This window comes from Lycorma delicatula, chromosome 10 (genome assembly GCF_047948215.1).
Source record: "Lycorma delicatula isolate Av1 chromosome 10, ASM4794821v1, whole genome shotgun sequence".
Lineage (NCBI taxonomy): Eukaryota > Metazoa > Arthropoda > Insecta > Hemiptera > Fulgoridae > Lycorma > Lycorma delicatula.
The window spans coordinates 96,272,433-96,294,025 of record NC_134464.1 but is presented as its reverse complement, the minus strand read 5'-3'; the positions used below and the strand labels follow the sequence as shown (position 1 = coordinate 96,294,025).

At 30.9% G+C, this 21,593-nt stretch overlaps 2 protein-coding genes across 2 annotated transcripts in view; one reads left to right on the top strand and one right to left on the bottom strand.

Annotated features, from left to right (window-relative positions):
• LOC142331324 (uncharacterized) overlaps positions 1–8,260 on the bottom strand; it is a 54,738-nt gene extending 46,478 nt beyond the window's left edge. Inside the window, exon 1 of the mRNA XM_075377149.1 lies at positions 8,183–8,260. The gene's annotated coding sequence lies outside the window, so the exon portion shown is untranslated. The remainder of the gene's footprint in view (positions 1–8,182) is intronic.
• A 467-nt stretch (positions 8,261–8,727) lies between these two features.
• Akt (AKT serine/threonine protein kinase) overlaps positions 8,728–21,593 on the top strand; it is a 44,073-nt gene continuing 31,207 nt past the window's right edge. Inside the window, exons 1-2 of the mRNA XM_075376754.1 lie at positions 8,728–8,883; positions 14,456–14,559. Of these exons, the coding sequence (XP_075232869.1) occupies positions 14,472–14,559 (88 nt within the window). The 5' untranslated portion in view covers positions 8,728–8,883; positions 14,456–14,471. The remainder of the gene's footprint in view (positions 8,884–14,455; positions 14,560–21,593) is intronic.

Below are 21,593 nucleotides of genomic sequence, written 5' to 3'. Positions count from 1 at the left end.
AGACATTGATAGCAACCATAATTTAGTGATAATGAAATGTAGATTCGGGTTTAAAAACCTGAAGAAAAGGTGTCAGATGAATCGGTGGAATTTAGAGAAGCTTGAGGAAGAGGAGGTAAAGAAGATTTTTGAGGAAGACATCGCAAGAGGTCTGAGTAAAAAAGATAAGGTAGAAAATGTAGAAGAAGAATGGGAGAATGCTAAAAAGGAAATTCTTATATCAGCAGAAGTGAACGTAGGTGGAACAAAGAGAACTGGTAGAAAACCTTGGATATCAGAGGATATATTGCAGCTGATATATGAACGTAGAAAATATAAGAGAGTGCTAGTGATGAAGAAAGTAAAAGGAACTATTAAAAATTAAGAAACACTATAAACAGTAAGTGCAAACTAGCGAAAAAAGAATGGATTAAAGAAAAGTGTTCAGAAGTGAAAAGAAAAATGATCACTGGTAAAATTAACGGAGCAAACAGGAAAGTTAGGATAATTTTATGGTACATAAATTAAAATCTAATAATGAGTTAAACAAAGATTGTACACCAATTTATAATATGAAAGGAAAGGTCGATTAGTGGGTGGACTATTTTGAAGAGTTATACAGAGGAAATGAATTAGAAACTGGTGTTATAGAGGTGTTATTTTGAAGTCGAAGAGGATGAAAGGGGAGAAACAATACTGAGATCTGAATTTAAGAGAGCATCAAAAGATTTGAATAGCAGAAACGCTCCTGGGACAGACGTGATACCTGCAGAATTACTGCGCAGTGCAGATGAGGAAGCGATAGATAGATTATACAAACTGGTATGTAATATTTATGAAAAATAGGAAGTTCCGTCAGACATCAAAAAGTGTGTTATAGTCATAATTCCAAAGAAAGCAGGAGTAGATAAATGTGAAGAATATAGAACAATTAGCCTAACTACTCGCACATCAAAAATCTTTACAATTCTATACAGAAGATTTGAGAGGAGAGTGGAAGAAGTGTTAGAAGATCAATTTGGTTTGAGGAAACTTATTAGGATAAGGGGAGCAATTTTGCAATCAGATTAATAGCAGAAGGAAGATTAAAGAAAAACAAACCAACATACTTGGTATTTATAGACCTAAAAAAGGCATTCGATTAACACAAGACTGGAATAAAATGTTCAGCATTTTAAAAAAACTAGGGTTCAAGTACAAAGATAGAAGAACAATTGCTAACATTTACAGGAACAAAAAAGCAACAGTAATAATTGAAGAACATAAGACAGAAGCCATAGTAACAAAGGAGTCCGACAAGGATGTTCCCTATCACTGTTACTTTTTAATGTTTACATAGAACTAGCAGTTAATGATGTTAAAGAAAAAGTTACATCTGGAGTAACAGTAAAAGGTGAAAAGATAAAGATGCTTTGATTTGCTGATTATATACTAATTTTTGCTGAGAGTAAAAAAGATTAAGAAGAAACAATGAATGGCATGGATGAAGTCCTATGCAAGAATTACCGCATGAAAATAAACAAGAATAAAACGAAAGTAATGAAATGTAGTAGAATATAGATGGACCACTGAATATAAAAATAGGAAGAGAAAAGATTACAGAGATAGAAGAATTCTGTTACTAGGGAAGTAGAATTACTGAAGATGGACGAAGCAAGAGCGATATAAAATGCTGAATAGCACATGCGAAACAAGCCTTCAGTCAGAAATATAATCTGTTTAATTAATTAAAACATGTCAAATTAATTTAAACATCAGGAAAACATTTTTGAGAGCGTGTGTTTGGAGTGTAGCTTTATATGGAAGTGAAACTTGGAGAATTGAGAAGTACCTGAAAAGAAAAGATTAAAAGTTTTTAAAAATGTGGTGCTACAGGAGAATGTTAAAAATCAGATTGATGGATAAAGTGACAAATGAAGAGGTGCTGCGGCAAATCGACGAAGAAAGAAGCATTTGGAAAAATATAGTTAAAAGAAGAGACAGACTTATAGGCCACATACTAAGGCATCCTTAGTCGCTTTAATATTCAAGAGACAGGTATGGGAAAATTGTGCAGGCAAGGAGTGTTTGTAATGTCTAAAACAAATTGTTAGGGATAAAGTATGCAGGGGCTATACTGAAATAAAACTACTGGTTGTAGGTAGGGAATCTTGAAGAGCTGCATCAAACCAGTCAAATGACTGAAGACAAAAAAAAATCTTAAATTCTGTGTAATTAAGATTATAATAGAAAAAAATTTGGACCTCACAGCATTTCATTAAGCAAGACATAAATTGGTGTCTCAAGAAAAAAAAAATTCAGCAAGGTGTCTTATAGTTACAATACACTGTTTCATTTACAAGGAAGAAACAAGGAAAAAACTATTTCAATTATTTAAAATGAGGTCCAAGAATGTAGGTTTGTATGGTTCACAACACACATGGAATAACTTCAATTTGGGTCAAGCATAATTTGAAAGAAATTTTGACATGGAAAAAATAAATATTTCTAACAAAAAGCAGCAGTTATTAAATATATTTAAAAGAATTTATGAACACTATTTAATTTTTTTTTAATTTTTAATTACTTCGATCTAATAGTGATAGAGAAAAAAAACACTGAAAAAAACGTTGGACATATATGAATAGCACAAACCTGACACTAGTTGTCTGCTGACCTAAATCACAAAATTATTCTACAAATTATAATTATTTTGTAAAAATTAGCTATTTTATATCAATAATATAAAATTTTTGAGAAATAGCTTGAGCAGGGAAGCTTAACTTAACTTAGAAGGAGGCACTGCACAAAGAAGCTAAATATATTTCTTGAATTGTCATAATTTGCTCTATTATAGCATGAAGTTTTCATCCTAAAAATGAGATGCAATAGTGTCTTAACAGCAGCTGGAAATCACTATTACACTGAGACATTAAAAACAGGTCTCATAGCAGTTAACTTCTTAAAATTATACTTCCATGCCTGAAATGTAATACTACTGAACTTCTGTGAGAAAAATAATTATTTTCAAAAAAACATTTTTATTACTACAATCTTTGACCTAATTTTTTGAATTAGTCATCCACATGAAATTTTTTTGGAACAACATAAGTTTTGCAATTTTGAAATATAAAACTTACTCCTTTTGATTGTTAATGATATGGAAGTGGTATTTGTGGGGTGCACAAAGATACCCTTATTTGATAGGTTATTTTTTAGCAAAAACCTAGAAGTCACCTTTCACCATAGATGGTGCTGAATCAAGTTTCCTTTTTCACAGAAATTTATTGAATAGAAATGTATTTCAAATCAACAATGGTTTCTGTGATGAGTAAACATTTTCATTTAGAGAAGACTGTGTGAAGAACTTGGAAGCTTATGTTTCACAGTTGGATGAAAATTCCTGCAAGTTTCCTTAAAACTAGGCTCCTCCCTAGATCACTAAGGACTATGCAAAACTTGAAAACGACGTCCATTACTAATATAACAATAATTAAGTTTATGTCATCTGGGGGTGAAATAGAGCATTGTCTTGATTCCCACACTTGTAAGGATGAACACACCTAACATCAATTAGATATGTAAATGAACATTTTTTTTTAAGTTTACCTTTATTTTAATATAATACATTTAGAATCTGTTTCATAATTTAATACTGAAGGGAAATGTTTCATGCGATTATGATTAACAAAGTATGAAACAATTTGTTTTTGCAAAGGAGAAAAAAAGAAAGATAAAATGTAAAAACAAGAGATAAATATTAAAAAACACAACTACCAAGAAAAAAAAAATTGCTGAAAAACATTGCTCTTTTGTTCTGGTTTGGTACCATGGTAATTTTTATTAACTCTGTTTGAATTTTGAAAATCGCAAGATTGACTACAAAGATATAATGGCATTTCTGAATAACCGTGATCCATTAGATCGAGAATGTACCTGATGCATGTAAAAATTAGCCTTTAACTTTCTAACAAATACCCCATCTGAATTTTGAAAATTGGACATTGTTTACAGAGATATTATTAAGAGCACCGCAGGGGCATGCCGTTTGTTACCAGTTGATTGTGATGACTGCTCTAGCCTCGCACGAGGTGCTTTCACCACCTCACCACTCTAGCTTCACACGCAGTTTCCACAGGAAACCCATTATTACTAAACAGAAATATTTCAAATTTATTAATATTATTTTATTTAATGTAAATTTAATTCCATTACTTTTGTAATTTTGTTCATTCAATTCAAGCCCAACTAACACAGTGATAAGAGGCTCATAGTTAATTAATTCAATTCATTTAAGTTTGCGCTTACCAACCAGCTAATCTCCAGTATTACATATCTGTTTATAAATATACATACATATTTATATAGCCTATGACACTCCCAGAAATGAAATGATTCCAATGCATACATCTAAATCGGTTCGGCCACTGAGCTGCTTTTGTGGAACATATATACACCCTAAAAACATTACACTCCTTTTTGGGCAGTCGTGTAATAATGAAAATTCTACATGAACCATATCTGTACAATTATTTTTAATATTTTTTTATGAAACGCTAATATATAATTGCTCTTGAGCAAGAATAATTTAGAAATAATTTAAGAATAATAAGAATAAGAATAATTTATCAAAAAATATATTAAAATAAGCCTAGAGTCAAAAATTGCCTATATAATAAAGTTTATGTTATTTAATAAAATTTTGGGGATTAATCTTATTTTTCTATAGACTAAACTTGGAAACCACTTCAAATAAAAATTAACTTTTACATTTACCAGAGACAGTTTTATTAAATAATAAAACTCCTCAAAATTTCTCAATTTTCCTATATCAACTGCATCCTAACATCAATTATATATGTAAATGAATTTTTTTTAGCTTTATTTTAATGTAATACATTTAGAATCTGTTTCATAATTTAATACTGAAGGGAAATGTTTCATGGGATTATGATTAACGAAGTGTGAAACAATTTTTTTTTTACAAAGGAGAGAAAAAACCAAAGATAATACCTATACTGATATAGAATGTACAAAAGAAAAGTGTTATGCTTGAAATTAATCAGCATTATATTACAATAAGTTAAATAGAATGGCATTATTAGATGGCGTAACTTAAAAACCTTGAATTGGCATATCTTAAAACTTAAATTATAAAATTGTAATTTTATGGTTAAAATAAGAAATAAAATATTTATCTCACAATCAAATACAATGCTTGCCTTTAATTACAGAATATCATGTAGTACTACTGATACAGGAGAATCTATATTTGAGAATATTTTTTTCCATATATATTTTACTAAACACAATGGTATAGCCTGGATCATTCTTCACGACAGTTAAATGAATGTTTGTATCATGTATAACTATTAAAAATTTCATATTGATATATGGTATAGTAAACAGCTGGTATATCATGATAGATACTTATCTGATAGTATAAAAACATGGAAATTATAAATTAGACAACAGTCTATAATTTATTAGACAACAGTCTGAATAGTCGGTTTCATAACCGAAATGAAACGACTAGCACTAGAATAGGGAATCTTGGAGAGCTGCATCAAACCAGTCAAATGATTGAAGACAAAAAAAAGTATCAACAGCAATGAAAATAAGTAAGTAGCGTGGTCACGTACCCGACGCTCTTGTAGGTAGGCGCTACGGCGGGCTGTTTAGCGGCCGCCGCCCGGCCGCTGATGGAAATAGGAAGGAATAAAATTTTGTTGAAGGTTTTAAGTCTTATTAGCGTTTTTAAATAAACCGTCAGCTCCGTAACTGTAGATACGGTTATTGCAATCCAATGAAAATAACCATGAAGACAGTGAGGCTGCGAGGTGTGAGGCGGGATCTGGTTCCCAGATCCGGACAAGTAGATATTTGTAAATTTGAATTTATATTTCAACTAAATAATTCAAAATATCAAATATTAATTTTTATGAGAAAGTGAATAATATAAAATTACACTTTCTACACCAGCATGTAAATATATTATCTTATTCAAACAATTCTGAAAGATAACAAAATTAAATTGTAAATTTCTTTAATCTTTCCTTATTGATTATTAAAATACACATCTTATAAAGTAAATATTTCAAATATGAACAGTGTAGTGATACAGTACCAGAATATATATAATATTGCCAAATTTGAGCATTTACTTCTAAAGTTCAATTTTGTTCATATTTTAATACACTTTGGTAGATATGCTTAGGATCAGGAAAACACAAGATCTAAATGTTAGAAAGGAAGTTATCTGTGCAAAGTCAAATTCCACATCGCATTATAAATACTGAATTAGCTATCAGTTTTCTAAGTTATCAAGACTTGTTCAGATGCTAATTTGTTTTGTGGAGGAAGGTTATGGTGAAATTACCAAGGTACAGTAATACTTAGACCATCTCATGGGGCACTTAGCTGAATTTATGTTTAAATTGAAATATAGTCACTACAGAGAGACTAAACAACACATTTTGTGTTATTAGTCATGTGTACAACAAATAATCACCTTACGAAGAGTGCTGTCAGTCATCTTCAATGGCTGACTCACAGTCCAACTCTGCCTACTAAAGTTAGTTTATGGTTTATTTCTCTCTCTATAAAACTCTAATATTAATTTTAAATCTAATGTTAACTCTAACCTCTCTCTACAGAATGGATTAGCATCTGAACAGGTCACCGTAACTCAAAAACCAATTGCTAATTGACTAAAGTACTGATAATTTGGTGCAAACTTTGACCTCATAGGTCTACCATTGTCCAAACCTGCTTTTTGACATATATTGAAGTACAAACAAAATTGAAGTTTACAAAGAAATTTCTCAAATTTAAATATTTGTTTAGTTACTATTTAATACCTCATGAATTTTAATTTAAAAAAAAATTGATGTTATATAAAATAATCTAGGAAAGACTACTTCAGGGTAATTCACCATATGAACTTTGTATTGAATATCCTACAAGGAACCTAACTAGTGCTAACTTAATTAAGACCTGAGTAAATTTGTGACCTAACCCTTGAATGGCAATATAAATTCCAGAAATATATGTATCACCTAAATGCAAATGGTGGTTTGAAAAAACTGCTATGTATAAGAGAGACTGGCCTGACTAGACCTTAAAATGGTCAACCTTCAGTGTAAAAAAAATTAAAACAAAATAATAATAGTTATGACTTACAACAATTCCTAAATCTTATATAATATAAGCAATAAGAAGCTTTATTTACATCCAAAGCAAATTTTAAGGTATTCAGTAGCCAATATTTTAACTTAATATTGACTGAAATTGAAATTACAAGTGTAACACTAAATTAATTTACACTATACATACACACAAACAGAATCCATCCTTCTTACAAAATAACTTCCTTCAACTGACAGCTAGATCAGGCGAGTATTCTTTTAGTATTGTAATAATTCCCTTCCAAACAATTACTTTGAAATGTATTAAAACTGCACCCGACAGATTAAAAAATTGGATACAGGTTCAAAATTGTTACTACTCTATAAAAATAAACATGGCCTTGATTGAACAATAGATTTCTGAATCAAGACAATAGAAATAATAAAACCATTTACCAAACCTTCATGTTTCAAACATATATTTTATTAAATGTGCAAAATTACATAAAAAATGAAAATTATTGAGTTATTAGTTCACTAGTAAAATAAATTAGAAATATATTTTAAAATTTATTCGACAATTGTATCACTTCAACGTGAGCAGCAATACTAAAAGCTGAATTCTCATACACAATCATTTCGGTTTTATCAGTTTTAAGTATAGCTTCAATTAAGTCAAACTTTTTTTAACAATTAGAATACATAACCCAACTCATGAAACCCGCATTCTGACAGCTGAAATACCAAATATTTTATTACGACTAGCTCAGAATTTACGCAGTAAAAATTAAAATCAACTCGTATTTTCCCCTTAACCTCAGTAATATCAAAATGGTGTACGAGATTACGCCAAAAGCATATCTGCACTCACAATTCGCCTACGAAACGAAATAAAGCAGTATAAAAATATTACAATATCTGAAATTTTAATTTGATCTACCAATAATTAAATCTAAGATAACATTTATCTGTAAAATTCAGTTACGGTATAAAAATTACCCAGCTTAGCAACAAAATACCTGTCAAGCAAAGCTAATTTAAAAAGTAAAAGCAAACACTACTATAAATAATATGTATTTCAAAAGGTTGATACTTACACATTTAAAATAAAAAACTACATATTCTACACTCTCGCAACTGGCTACTAACCGCGGCTAGTATTTCATATGTCACCGATGGTTGACTTTTGGTAAAATATTAAAGTTGTCATTTTAGTAAATTACAAATTAATGTACATTTTATTACATTTTAACATTAAAGAAAATCGATTATTTATATTTCAACTTAATTAATTTACTAAATAGAAATTTAAATAATTGTTAAAACTAATGTAACATTTTAATAACTACGTAAATAAAAATCATGTTAATTTTGTTTTTTTATATTATTTTTTTAAAATAATCATTACTTATTTTAAAATATTCGTTTATTTAGGGTTTAATTATTTACTATCTAGCGCTTAATAAGAAATTTCATTCTACTCTACAGGCTTATCTATTGCAGTGATAGTTTATTTTTATTAGATATTTTTTTGTTATAATGCGGCTTATGAACAGAAATTTTATTGTTCTATAATATTATATTTATTTTCTTAATTATTATGAAAAACCAGAAGTTTTGGTGTTGGTATTCTTAAGTATAGCTATCAAGTTCATATTCGTCATGATCTCTAGATATATTCGTATTAAATACGCAAAAAATGTATAATATTTGTGGTTAAAGTTTGTGTTAAAATGTTCATTAAACAGTTTATTAGCATTAGTTAATGTTAAAGCGATCAGAAGTAACCTGAATTCATGTAAGTTATGAGTGTTTTGCATCTGCGTTGGAAAGTTTGTGTAACCTAATCACTGGGGTGTAACCTCCACTGTTTATTTATAAATTAATTTCGCATGATGTGATTATCTTTTTCCTAAACTTTTCTTACATCTGTTGACATGTAATTGATTATTCATAATAACATTTTTTAATGCTATTATATATAAGTGATTCAGAGATCGTTAAGGTAATCCAGTGCTCAGAAATCATGAAAAATCGTGATTTTTCATTCGTGATGTTAGTTTACAAACCTATAACATTATGAAATGTTTACAGTTTAAGGCATACGACGTAATTACTGTAAATAAGTACAAAGTTCAGTTTCTACACTTGAACAATTAATTATCTAGTATTGTAATGTTTGCATGGTTTGGAAATACAAGATGTAGTTAAATTGAATGCCAATTGAGGGAAGGTTAGTATTATGCGGAGGTCGCTGTTCGAACTTCTACCTGCTTTTAATTTGAATGTTTTCAGTTTGAAAAACTTAGTAGTGGCCTTATTTGGCAGGTCAGTGATTTGTTTGCTTAAATGTTAGAACTGAACTGATCCTTAAATAAAAATAAAAATTGTGTTCTGTTTATTTATTTTATCAAACAGTCAAAAGATATTAGGAAAGCCAAACAAAAGTAGAAAATTTAGGTGCAAATTTTTAAGGTAAACACAAAAAATAACATGCAATATAGAGACAACAAAGATGCTGCTGACATATTCCAGAAATTCATTGCAAAAATAGAAATGTAAAGAAGTTAGTGCATATTTAACAGTTTTGAACCTTTTCTTAGAGTGTTATTTTTTGTCGTATACTAGGAAATTGTTGAATTTAAAATTTTGCAATTTTATTGCAAATGCTGTAAAAATTGTTAGTGTTGCTTGTATTTTACAGCTTGAAATCGATGTTAATCCAAAATGTATTAATTTTGAATGTAGATTACATAAAGTTTAGAGTAAAATAATATTAAAATTTACTGAAGAATATTTAAATATAATGTAAGTATATGTGTATACACAACAAATATAAAATATATTACAGTGGTAATTCTCAGTATTACTTAGGGATACTTTAAAAAAGTTTAAAAATTGAATAAATTTTTAGGATGCAAAAGTAGGCTGTCAAATATGTGTTTTTTTCTGGTATATGCTATATATAAATTATTAAAATAAACTTTTTTTGTATTTACAAATTAAAAACTAAAGAATTTACTATTGCCAGGCAGTTTTATGCAGTGTTACCTCTAAAAAATTATTCCAAAAATAATAACAGTATTCACTTGCATCAAATAAGACAACGCTAATGTTGAATTAAACAGCAAAATACATTGCTCTGTTAGAAAGGATCTTATTTTGTTACAGATTTTTTTACATGAACAGTTACTTTCATAATTAATTGTTAAATAATAGCTACTAACTAGATAAACCCATTGCATACTTTATAATAAATAAACATTTTGCATACTTCCAAAAAATGTTCTTAAAAAAGGCATACTAAAATTGTTTACTTAGATTATGAATATAAATCTGTTTATTGTTGTTATTTTAAAGTAAAAAAAAAAAAATGTTACAGTATACATTAATATAAAAATGGTTATTTTTTTATATTATTATTATTTTTAATTAATAATAATTATTATTATTTTTTGTTTATTACTGTATACTGTATCACTTTTTTTGTCATGCTGCCTCTACCTTTTTTTTTGTCAAGTGTTTGCCTCTACAATAGAGGCGAATGCTGAAGCAGTAGTTTTCATCACCTATACAATTGGAAAACCTACCAACCGTAATGTGTAATTAAGTTATCATTTGAATAAAATAGTAATTTATTTACAATTGTAATAATCACAATTAGAAATGAAACATTTTTAGCTGAACAAATTTATTTCTGTAATTATTGTTATAAAATTGTAATAGTACTCTTTAAATTCATTGTTGGCTTGAGAGAAAATTGATCAATTATGAGAATTACATAGCTCATGTGGCAGTGAATGTACAAAGTAAGCTAGTTGTTGAATATCATCATTAGCTGAATTCTACACACCACAATAACTGGCCAGTACTAATATTCTCGCATAAATTTTCCATATGTGGTGACACTTTCAGTCAATTATGACTCAAATATTTCATCTGGTTTATACCATTGTATTAATTAAATATTTCTTCAAATGTGAGACAATCAGTTTAAAAGCAATTATTATCAAAACACTTAATTTTATTAAGCAATACTGAATGCAGTCCTTCGACTATGTTCAGTTGAAGTAAATTATTAACTTAAATAAAAGGTTATACTTGAACACGTCCTTTTAGAATATTAAAAGTGGTTCTATTAACAAATAATTAATTAATTAAAGTCGCATCACTTGTACTCTGATTTTAATAATACTACAGAGGGATCATCATTATCACCTTTATTATGAAGTGGAATCATAAAAGCTACTTTTTATAAACAAACATTAAACCATCCAAATTGGTTTAATGTTTGTTTTAAGTTTATAACATTTATTTCCTTTTGTAAGCATTTACTGGCATATCGCCCAGTAAGTTGTTGATAAATATTTTTAGCTTGTGAAAAAGTAAGATAAGTCTGACTGGGACTTGACCAGGACTGATCGAATGAAAGGCAGATGTGCTACTGCTCCGCCATGGAGATTAGCAAAGCAGCGAGTAAATATGTAAACACTGCTCACTGCTGCTTGCTTTAAAATATATGGAATTATGCTTATTGATTTGTCAATAGAATTCCAATTCCTTGTATTGCTTTCTTCGTTAGTGAATTGTCAAATTGTACTGTTGTTAATGACACCTTTCTTAAACTGATTAGGGTGAACCCTATTTGTAACTAGTCAAATAATATTTTATCTTTATTGTCTTTGTTAAGTTTGTATTTTGTTTTTGGCAAATTTAGTGCATTTATAGATTTCGTATTGTTCAAGTGTGTTGAAGTGATACTTTTATTAATGTCCCATGTTTAAAATTCTGATCTTATGTTCATGTTTTCAAATGCAATGGTGTTTTCATGCGTGCAGCTTGTTTGAGTTAATTTATATAAACGTTGATTTTGTTGTTATGGTAGTAAATTTTTCCCACAAGAAAACCTTCACAGGTGTATTCCTTATTAAAATAATGAAAAAACTTCATATAAACATAGGTCTGGAAAAGCTTCATTAGTGAGTTACAGCTAGTGTAAGATTTTGTCCAGAATTCAGCTCCACCATGAAATAAGGTCATATTGACATTTTTAGGATGGTAGTTGAGGGATGAAATTAATGGTTTCGTATGGTTTTTGACCTCAAAAATTAAATAAAATAGGTTCCAGAACTGTATCTCCTGAAGTTATCATGTTATCCAAAGTAAAACTGAAAAATTTGTTGTCTGAAAACCACTTTTTTGGATTTGTAATAAAATAACTTTGTTAAATACCTATAAAACCTATAAATATGTAAAATTTATTTTAAAAAACTTGTACAGAATTTAATTTTAAAAACAGTGATGTAATTAAGTCCAATAAAAAATCAAATATACTTTTTAAAAATCATATTTTACTGAAGAAGAAACAGAAGAAAAAATAAATGAAATGATATACATGTTGGAAATGGCTTATTTATCAGTATATTAAAAAAATTATTAATTTTGTTTTATTTCCTAAATATAATTTTCATACCTTACATAGTGTTCAGAATGATCTTGATAGTTTATGCAAAACCTAGCGTGATGTATAACACCAAAAGAAGCCTTTCTAATAATGTCACAGTTCTTAAGATATTCAAAAGCATTTAAAATTCGGTTCAATAATTCTTCTTTGGAAATTAACATTTTCTGTGTAAACAAGTTCCTTTAAATGATTCCACATGTAATAGTTCTAGGGAATTAAAACTGGGGACCTAGAAGGCCAGTTAATTGGTCCACTTCGACCAATCTGACTGCCTGGAAAACTTAGTTTAAATGATGTCGTTGATGTCTTGTGAAAAATGAGGTGGTTCACCATCATGTTGGAATAACATTTTCTGCATTTTTTGAAGAGGTACATCTTCTAGCAGAACTGTCAATTGAAGCGTTTCCAGACCTATGTTTATGTGAATTTTTTTCATTACTTTGATGAGAGGAATACACCTGTGATGTATGTCGGTTTCCTCGTGGGAACTGACATGTCATATAGATATATCATACACATACAAGGAATTACCTCTAAAGTAAATACTGCTGGGAAATTTCTTTCCTTAAGGTCGGTGAACCTGTGTCGTTTATGGCTACACTAGTAATGTACACACTGAATTGTTGTCTGTAAGTTGTTGCATTGTAGTACCTTTGATTACATGTGCGTTATTGCGTTATAAAATGAATAGCAAAATCGATGTTGCTGCCGACTGTGAAATACATGGACTCATATATGTTTTTTAAACCATCAAAATGTTAAGCTGGCTGCAATTCATACGTAATTGATTGCTGTGTTTGATGATAATGTAATGAATGAAAGAAACGTCTGAAAATGGTGTGAAAGGTTTATAAATAACAGAATTAATGTGCATGATGAAGAATGTTCAAGGAGGCCCTCGATAATCACTGGGGACTAGTTGAAACTCATCGATGATGAAATCAGAAAAGATGGTCGTTCAACAATTTCCAACCTGGCCCTTATTTTTCTGCTGTTTCAAGAGTTGTTATTGGTTACATTGTTCATGGCCATTTACGCTTCAGAAAGGTTTGTGCACGTTGGGTGCTGCACGTCTTAAGGAACATCACAAAAAAATCTGAACAGGATCTGCTTTGGAATTTTTGATACACTGCACAGTAAAAGGTGATGAGTTCTTTAATTCAATTGTTACTGACAGTAAAACAAGGATTTTGTTTGACATGCCGGAGAGAAAACTGCAATCTAGTGAATTGCATCATCCTCAGTCACCAACCACGCCAACAAAGGTCAAGCCACAATCATTTGAAAGCAGCAAACTGATGGTCACAGTCACAGTCTTTTAAGATCGGTTTAGCATACTGCTGATTGATTTCATGCTATCTGGAATGACTATAAATGCAGAAGCCTACTGTAAAACTCTACTAAGTTACGGTGCGCCATTTAAAATCGATGAGGTGGACAGTTGACCGACAGCGTTGCTCTGCTGCATATCCAGATATTGTGGGTCCGACATGTGATTTACTGAGAACATTTGGATGGGAAATTTAAGTTCAGGACATAGCTCCTTCTGATTACCATTTGTTTGGGAAATTGAAAGAATTTTTGAGCAGTGAGCAATTTGCAAGTGACGAGCTTAAAAATGTTAATCAATGGCTAAATGGATTGGCAGGAGAAGAATACGACTACGACTAGAGTATATTGAGGCTGGTGTATTGCTACGATAAATGTCTTAATTCGTGTGGCGATTATACAGAGCAGTAGTATAAAGTATATAGTTTAAGAGAAATACAAAGTAATTTGTATTTCAAGTCAGAAAAAAGTCGTTTCATTTTTTAATATTTATGCATTTTAATTTATATTTTAAAACTCTTTAACACATATATTGTTTGTTTACTTAAACTTTTGTTTTATTTGCTTATATTTGCAGTTTTTTTGCTTTGAATATGGCTGACTCTTTGGCCACACAGGGTGGGCATTTACCGAATCCTGCTACTGCAAAAGTTGTTAAAGAAGGATGGTTGTTTAAACGAGGTATTTAGCAATTATTATTATTTTTTATTATTAATATATACACAATGTATGTGTATATATATATATATATATATATATATATATATATACACACACATACACACATATATATAATTGTCAGTGTTTTATTCATAGCAGTAAACCTTTCTGCTTCATTCCAATGAAAAAATGAAATTTTTTTGAGTTATTTTATCTGTTTTTTCTTTATAGTATTGTCTTTATAGAGAAATATAAAAAGTTTTATGGTAGTGAAAATTTGAGCTCCGTTTCCCATTATGGTGGTTTAAGTACCTTACTTGCCTTCATTTTCAGAAATTAAATTTCTGTATAATTCAGATTCTATTTTCTAATCATATTCTGCTTAGAAAGGACAAATAAGAAATTTCAGGAATGCCAAAAATGTCTTCAATCTGTGGCTCAATTTGGGTAAATCAGTAGTTAATATAGGCACATATAAAGATATTTTTTTTTTTATAAGTGCCCCAAATGAAAAATTACATGTGGTCAGTTTGGGTGCCTTGTAGGCCACTGCAAACAAACTCTGTCATCAGGTCCATGCCAACTAATCCAGTGGTTGAGGAAAATGTCATTAAACCACTTCCATGCAGAATTATACCAGTAAAGAGGTTCATCATCTCTTTGCCAAATAAAATTCCGTGTCCATCTTGTAGTTGAGGAAAGAGTCATGTATGCAGCAAATCTAGGTAAGTAACTCTTATTACACTTGCTTTAGTGAAAAAGGAAAAATAATGGCCTATAAACTTGCCATTGGGGTATTGCACTGAAAACGTTTAATTTTGGGGAGTCCCTCTTTCGCTATGGGATTTTCTGGCCCCCAGGTACTGATATTATGTGTTTTAAACTTTTCCAATAAGATTAAATGTTGACTCATCATTAAACAATACAATCAGGAAAATCTTCATATTTATGCTGAAACATTTTGATTGATAAGTTGGGACACACAGTGAAACTTCTAGTTTTCAAAACCTGTAACAGCTGTAAATGGTATGGACGCACATGTACGCATTTCCTTAAATTATTTCACACTTTCATCATCATCATCATCATCAGCATTGTCTGTTCTGCGGCTGGCCTTCATAACAGAATTTTTAATACTATAAAAGAAACACCCTTGATTATTCTGTATTCTTTCCTTTACACAAAAATCCGTTCATTTTCAACTAATTATCCCATTAACAAATGTGTTTGCCACTTGGGGTATCATAATTAAACTTTGGAAATTATGTTGAACTGTAACTACAAATTTACATTTAGCAAATTGCAAAACAAAAAGGATTTCTGTTCAGGAGTTTGCCATATTTGCTAGTGAAACTGTCGAGCAGAAAGATAGTGGATCAATCTGTGGCCTGTGCATAACTAAAACTGCTCTTTTTTTTCTCTTTATTTCCAGCCTTAAATCAGCACTGGGGTATTCCATTTTAATTCAATAAATTTTCAATAATTTTATAGTATTACTAATTTTGATTTTGATGATATTTGGTATATGATAACTACCCACCTTGTACTGGCCAAAATATTTTTTTTTATTTAAAAAAAATTTTTCTTGAGTAATACTGTTTTCTACCTTGCCAACAGGTAAAAACAGCTATTTTCATCACTTTTTCCATGAGCTGTAGCATTCTTATTTTACATCATACAGAGGTCAAAAAGGGCATTTTGGAAAGAGTAAAGATGGAATTTCATCTTAGTGTACTTAAAATTCATTTTGTTTTAACAAAATCTTGTAATGTTTACTGAAGTTATGTTTACGAATTGTTTTTTTCAAATTTTGGACCCAAAATAAATAATGAAGGCCTTAAGGTAATAGGCCTATTTTTTACCTTTTAACTCTTAGCTACTAGAAGTACTTATAAAAAAAAAGGACTGTTACCGATTGTCCTTCATTAAAAAAATGGCCACAAAATCATAAGATTTTGAAAATCGTCTCATTTTTAGGGTTTGAAAACCACATGTGGGACAGGTAGCAAAAATCTGAAATTTTTACAGCAGTATATACATTTTATGTACTTTAAAACCATATAAAATTTATTTTGTTACCGAAAGGGGTTAATTAGTATTGAAGCCATCAAAGCCGCTAAAAACAACTGTTCCTTCTAACGATAAACAATGTATCCAAAAAATCACAGGTGTATTTTTTCAGATAATAATATAGGTCTACCTTACAAAATATAATATAATAGTGTAGGCCTTCGTACAAAATATGTCTATAATGACCTTATATTTTAGATAGTTTTTTACATAATGTATGACTCATACATACAAACTCATCTTTAAACACGAAAGTGAATAGACATTATGGGCATGAATGTTTACATAATCCTGAATGTAGAAGGCTCAGTTATTGTTTTGATTACAATATGATATATTTTGTATTATTTCTAGTATTAATACTGTGGTTAGGTTATGTACACTTGTTTATAAAGTAATTTTATTAGCAATGAACTTCTCTTTTATACAATATCTTTTATTTTTAATTTTATTAATTAAAGAAATTTTTATTTTAACTGTAGAGAAACTGGGATAAGGCAAATCGTGGTGCATTTGGTACTTTTATAATGACTGTATTTTTATTGTAAGAACCCTTAAATTTTATAAAAACAGATTATGGAGTGTTCTGTTGGCATTCACACTGAAACAGTATGTCACAAATTGACTTCAGTATCGCACAATATTTTAGAGTTTACTGAACAGCAAATAACATTGATATCTTTAAAAAGTGGATGTACTGAAACAAAAAATTTCTGTACTTTCCATAAAATCGAATATTTAGATAAATATTTTCATATTAATGAAAAAAGTTGGTTTGACCCATTTAGCTGCCACACTAAACCGGTTAAGAAATCTCTTTGACTCTTTCAACAAGTAATCCAAATTTAAAATTAATTCCAGGCAGAGCACTGTGTACAAAATGTAAAAACCACAAGATGATAAGAAAGCAAACCTTTTATTTTATTTTTATTAGAGTTTCAAAGTAATTGTTTATTAGCTAAAATTTGAATTGATCCTTTACGAGCAAAATTATGTCGGTTTTTCATATAGGTGTGAGCTATAATAGAAAATGCTAATTTGAGTCTACACTCTAATTACAAAATAATTTTATGCCAGTTTTTATCTCCTTCGTTTCATAATTTTTTTTTTTGTCTTTAGTCATTTGACTGGTTTGATGCAGCTCTCCAAGATTCCCTATGTAGTGCTAGTCGTTTCATTTCAGTATACCCTCTACATCCTACATCCCTAACAATTTGTTTTACATATTCCAAACGTGGCCTGCCTACTCAATTTTTTCCTTCTACCAGTCCTTCCAATATTAAAGCGACTATTCCAGGATGCCTTAGTATGTGGCCTATAAGTCTCTTCTTTTAACTACGTTTTTCCAAATGCTTCTTTCTTCATCTATTTGCCGCAATACCTCTTCATTTGTCACTCTATCCACCCATCTGATTTTTAACATTCTCCTATAACACTACATTTCAAAAGCTTCTAATCTTTTCTTCTCAGATACTCTCCGATTGTCCAAGTTTCACTTCCATATAAAGCGACACTCCAAACATATACTTTCAAAAATCTTTTCGTGACATTTAAATTAATTTTTGATGTAAACAAATTATATTTCTTTCTGAAAGCTCGTTTCGCTTGTGCTATTTGGCATTTTATATCGCTCCTGCTTCGTGCATCTTTAGTAATTCTACTTCCCAAATAACAAAATTCTTCTACCTCCATAATCTTTTCTCCTCCTATTTTCACATTCAGTGGTCCATCTTTGTTATTTCTACTACATTTCATTACGTTTGTTTTGTTCTTCTTTATTTTCATGCGATAGTTCTTGCATAGGACATCATCTATGCCGTTCATTGTTTCTTCTAAATCCTTTTTACTCTAGATTAAAAAGTAACGGAGATAGGGATCATCCTTGTCGGACTCCCTTTCTTATTACGGCTTCTTTCTTATGTTCTTCAATTATTACTGTTGCTGTTTGGTTCCTGTACATGTTAGCAATTGTTCTTCTATCTCTGTATTTGAACCCTAAATTTTAAAAAATGCTGAACATTTTATTCCAGTCTACGTTATCGAATGCCTTTTCTAGGTCTATAAACGCCAAGTATGTCGGTTTGTTTTTCTTTAATCTTCCTTCTACTATTAATCTGAGGTCTAAAATTGCTTCCCTTGTCCCTATACTTTTCCTGAAACCAAATTGGTCTTCTCCTAACACTTCTTCCAATCTCCTCTCAATTCTTCTGTATAGAATTCTAGTTAAGATTTTTGATGCATGACTAGTTAAACTAATTGTTCTGTATTCTTCACATTTATCTGTCCCTGCTTTCTTTGGTATCATGACTATAACACTTTTTTTGAAGTCTGACGGAAATTCCCCTTTTTCATAAATATTACACACCAGTTTGTATAATCTATCAATCGCTTCCTCACCTGCACTGCGCAGTAATTCTACAGGTATTCCGTCTATTCCAGGAGCCTTTCTGCCATTTAAATCTTTTAATGCTCTCTTAAATTCAGATCTCAGTATTGTTTCTCCCATTTCATCCTCCTCAACTTCCTCTTCTTCCTCTATAACATCATTTCCTCCGTATAACTCTTCAATATATATTCCACCCATCTATCGTCTTTACCTTTCGTATTATATATTGTTGTACTATCTTTGTTTAACACATTATTAGATTTAAATTTATGTACCCCAAAACTTTCCTTAACTTTCCTGTATGCTCCGTCTATTTTACCAATGTTCATTTCTCTTTCCACTTCTGAACACTTTTCTTTAATCCACTCTTCTTTCGCCAGTTTGCACTTTCTGTTTATAGCATTTCTTAATTGCCGATAGTTCCTTTTACTTTCTTCATCACTAGCATTCTTATATTTTCTACATTCATCCATCAGCTGCAATATGTCATATGAAACCCAAGGTTTTCTACCAGTTCTCTTTCTTCCGCCTAAGTTTGCTTCTGCTGATTTAAGAATTTCCTTTTTAACATTCTCCCATTCTTCTTCTACATTTTCTACCTTATCTTTTTTACTCAGACCTCTTGCGATGTCCTCCTCAAAAATCTTCTTTACCTCCTATTCCTCAAGGTTTATAAACCCCCCCAATCTACATTTCATTATCACCAAATTATGATCGCTATCAATGTCTGCTCCAGGGTAAGTTTAGCAGTCAACGAGTTGATTTCTAAATCTTTGCTTAACCATGATATAATCTATCTGATACCTTGCAGTATCGCCTGGCTTTTTCCAAGTGTATATTCTTCTATTATGATTTTTAAATTGGGTGTTGGCAATTTCTAAATTATACTTCGTGCAAAACTCTATAAGTCGGTCCCCTCTTTCATTCCTTTTGCCCAGCCCGTATTCACCCACTATATTTCCTTCCTTGCCTTTTCCAATGCTTGCATTCCAATCAACAACTATTATTAAATTTTCATCTCCTTTTACGTGTTTAATTGCTTCATCAATCTCTTCGTATACACACTCTACCTCATCATCATCATGGGCGCTTGTAGGCATATAGTCATTAACAATCGTTGTCTGTGTAGGTTTTGATTTTATTCTTATTACAATGATTCTATCACTATGCGTTTTGAAATACTCTCTTCCCTATCTTCTTGTTCATTATGAAACCTACTCCTGCCTGCCCATTATTTGAAGCTGAGTTAATTATTCTAAAATCACCTGACCAAAAGTCGCCTTCCTCTTCCCACCGAACCTCACTAATTCCTACTACATCCACATTTATCCTATCCATTTCCCTTTATAAATTTTCTAGCCTACCAACCTTTTTTAAACTTCTAACATTCCACGTTCCAACTCGTAGAATGTTATTTTTTAATTTTCTGGTGATCCCTTCCTTAGTAGTCCCCACCCGAAGATCCGAACGGGGGACTAGTTTACCTCCGGAATATTTTACCAAGGAAGGCGCCTCCATCATTGCTATATGAAAATGCAGAGAGTCACATTTTCTTGGAAAAAAAGCAGCTGTAGTTTTCCATTGCTTTCAGCTCCGCAGTACTCAGAGGACTGAGTGATGTTGATATGGCCGTTTCAGTCATTCTGACTCACGCCCCTAACAACTACTGAAAGAGCTGCTGGCCTCTTTCAGGAATCATTCCTTAGTCTGGCTCTCAACAGATACCTCTCCGATATGGTTGCACCTTCGGTCCAGCTACTCTGTATCCCTGAGCACTCAAGCCCCCTCACCAACGGCAAGGTTTCATGATTCATAGAGGAGGTTCATGATAATATCAGGTTGATATTACTCAGATATCACTAAATCGACGATACAAGAGTGAATCAAATTTAAATGTAATTTTGTTATTCTATGCAGCAAACAGTTCCAAGCTGAATGGTGGAGTGGGGGGTTAATGTTTGGTGTGTTAACAGAGGGGGGACCAGCTTGGTTAGCTCCTCCGCTCTGTTCTGTTATCAGTACAGCCTTGAGTGAGCAAGAGGTTCTGTTGTCTGTTCCACAAAATATAATTATAAAGAGTTTTACTAATGAAGATGTTAAACCTGCAGAAATTTTAACTTGTTTAAAGGCACAGTTTGGGGATGTTTCACTGTCCCAGAACTGAGTGTATACATGGGCAAGATAATTTAAGGGTAGGCAAGAAAGTATAGAAAACGAAAATCATGATTGACGCCGATGATCAACTCTCACAAGCTGACAACATCCATGCCGTTCAAGAGCTTATCAAAGGTGATCACCAGTTCACTGTTGAAGAAATCATGTCAGAAGTGGGTATCAGCTATGGGAGTGTTCAATCCATTATCATTGATCATCTTGACTGTATGAAAATTAGTGCTTGATGGGTTCTAAGGTTGTTGACCGAAAAAAAAGGAAAAAAGAGGTCAGATTGGAGATCTGTAACAGACTTCTGATTCAATTTCAGCAGGAAGCGGATAATTTTTTGAGGTGCATCATCACATGTGATGAGACATGGGTCCAACATTACACTCCAAAGTCAAAAATGTCAGGTAAGGAGTGGTGAAGGAAGAATGAAGGCTGT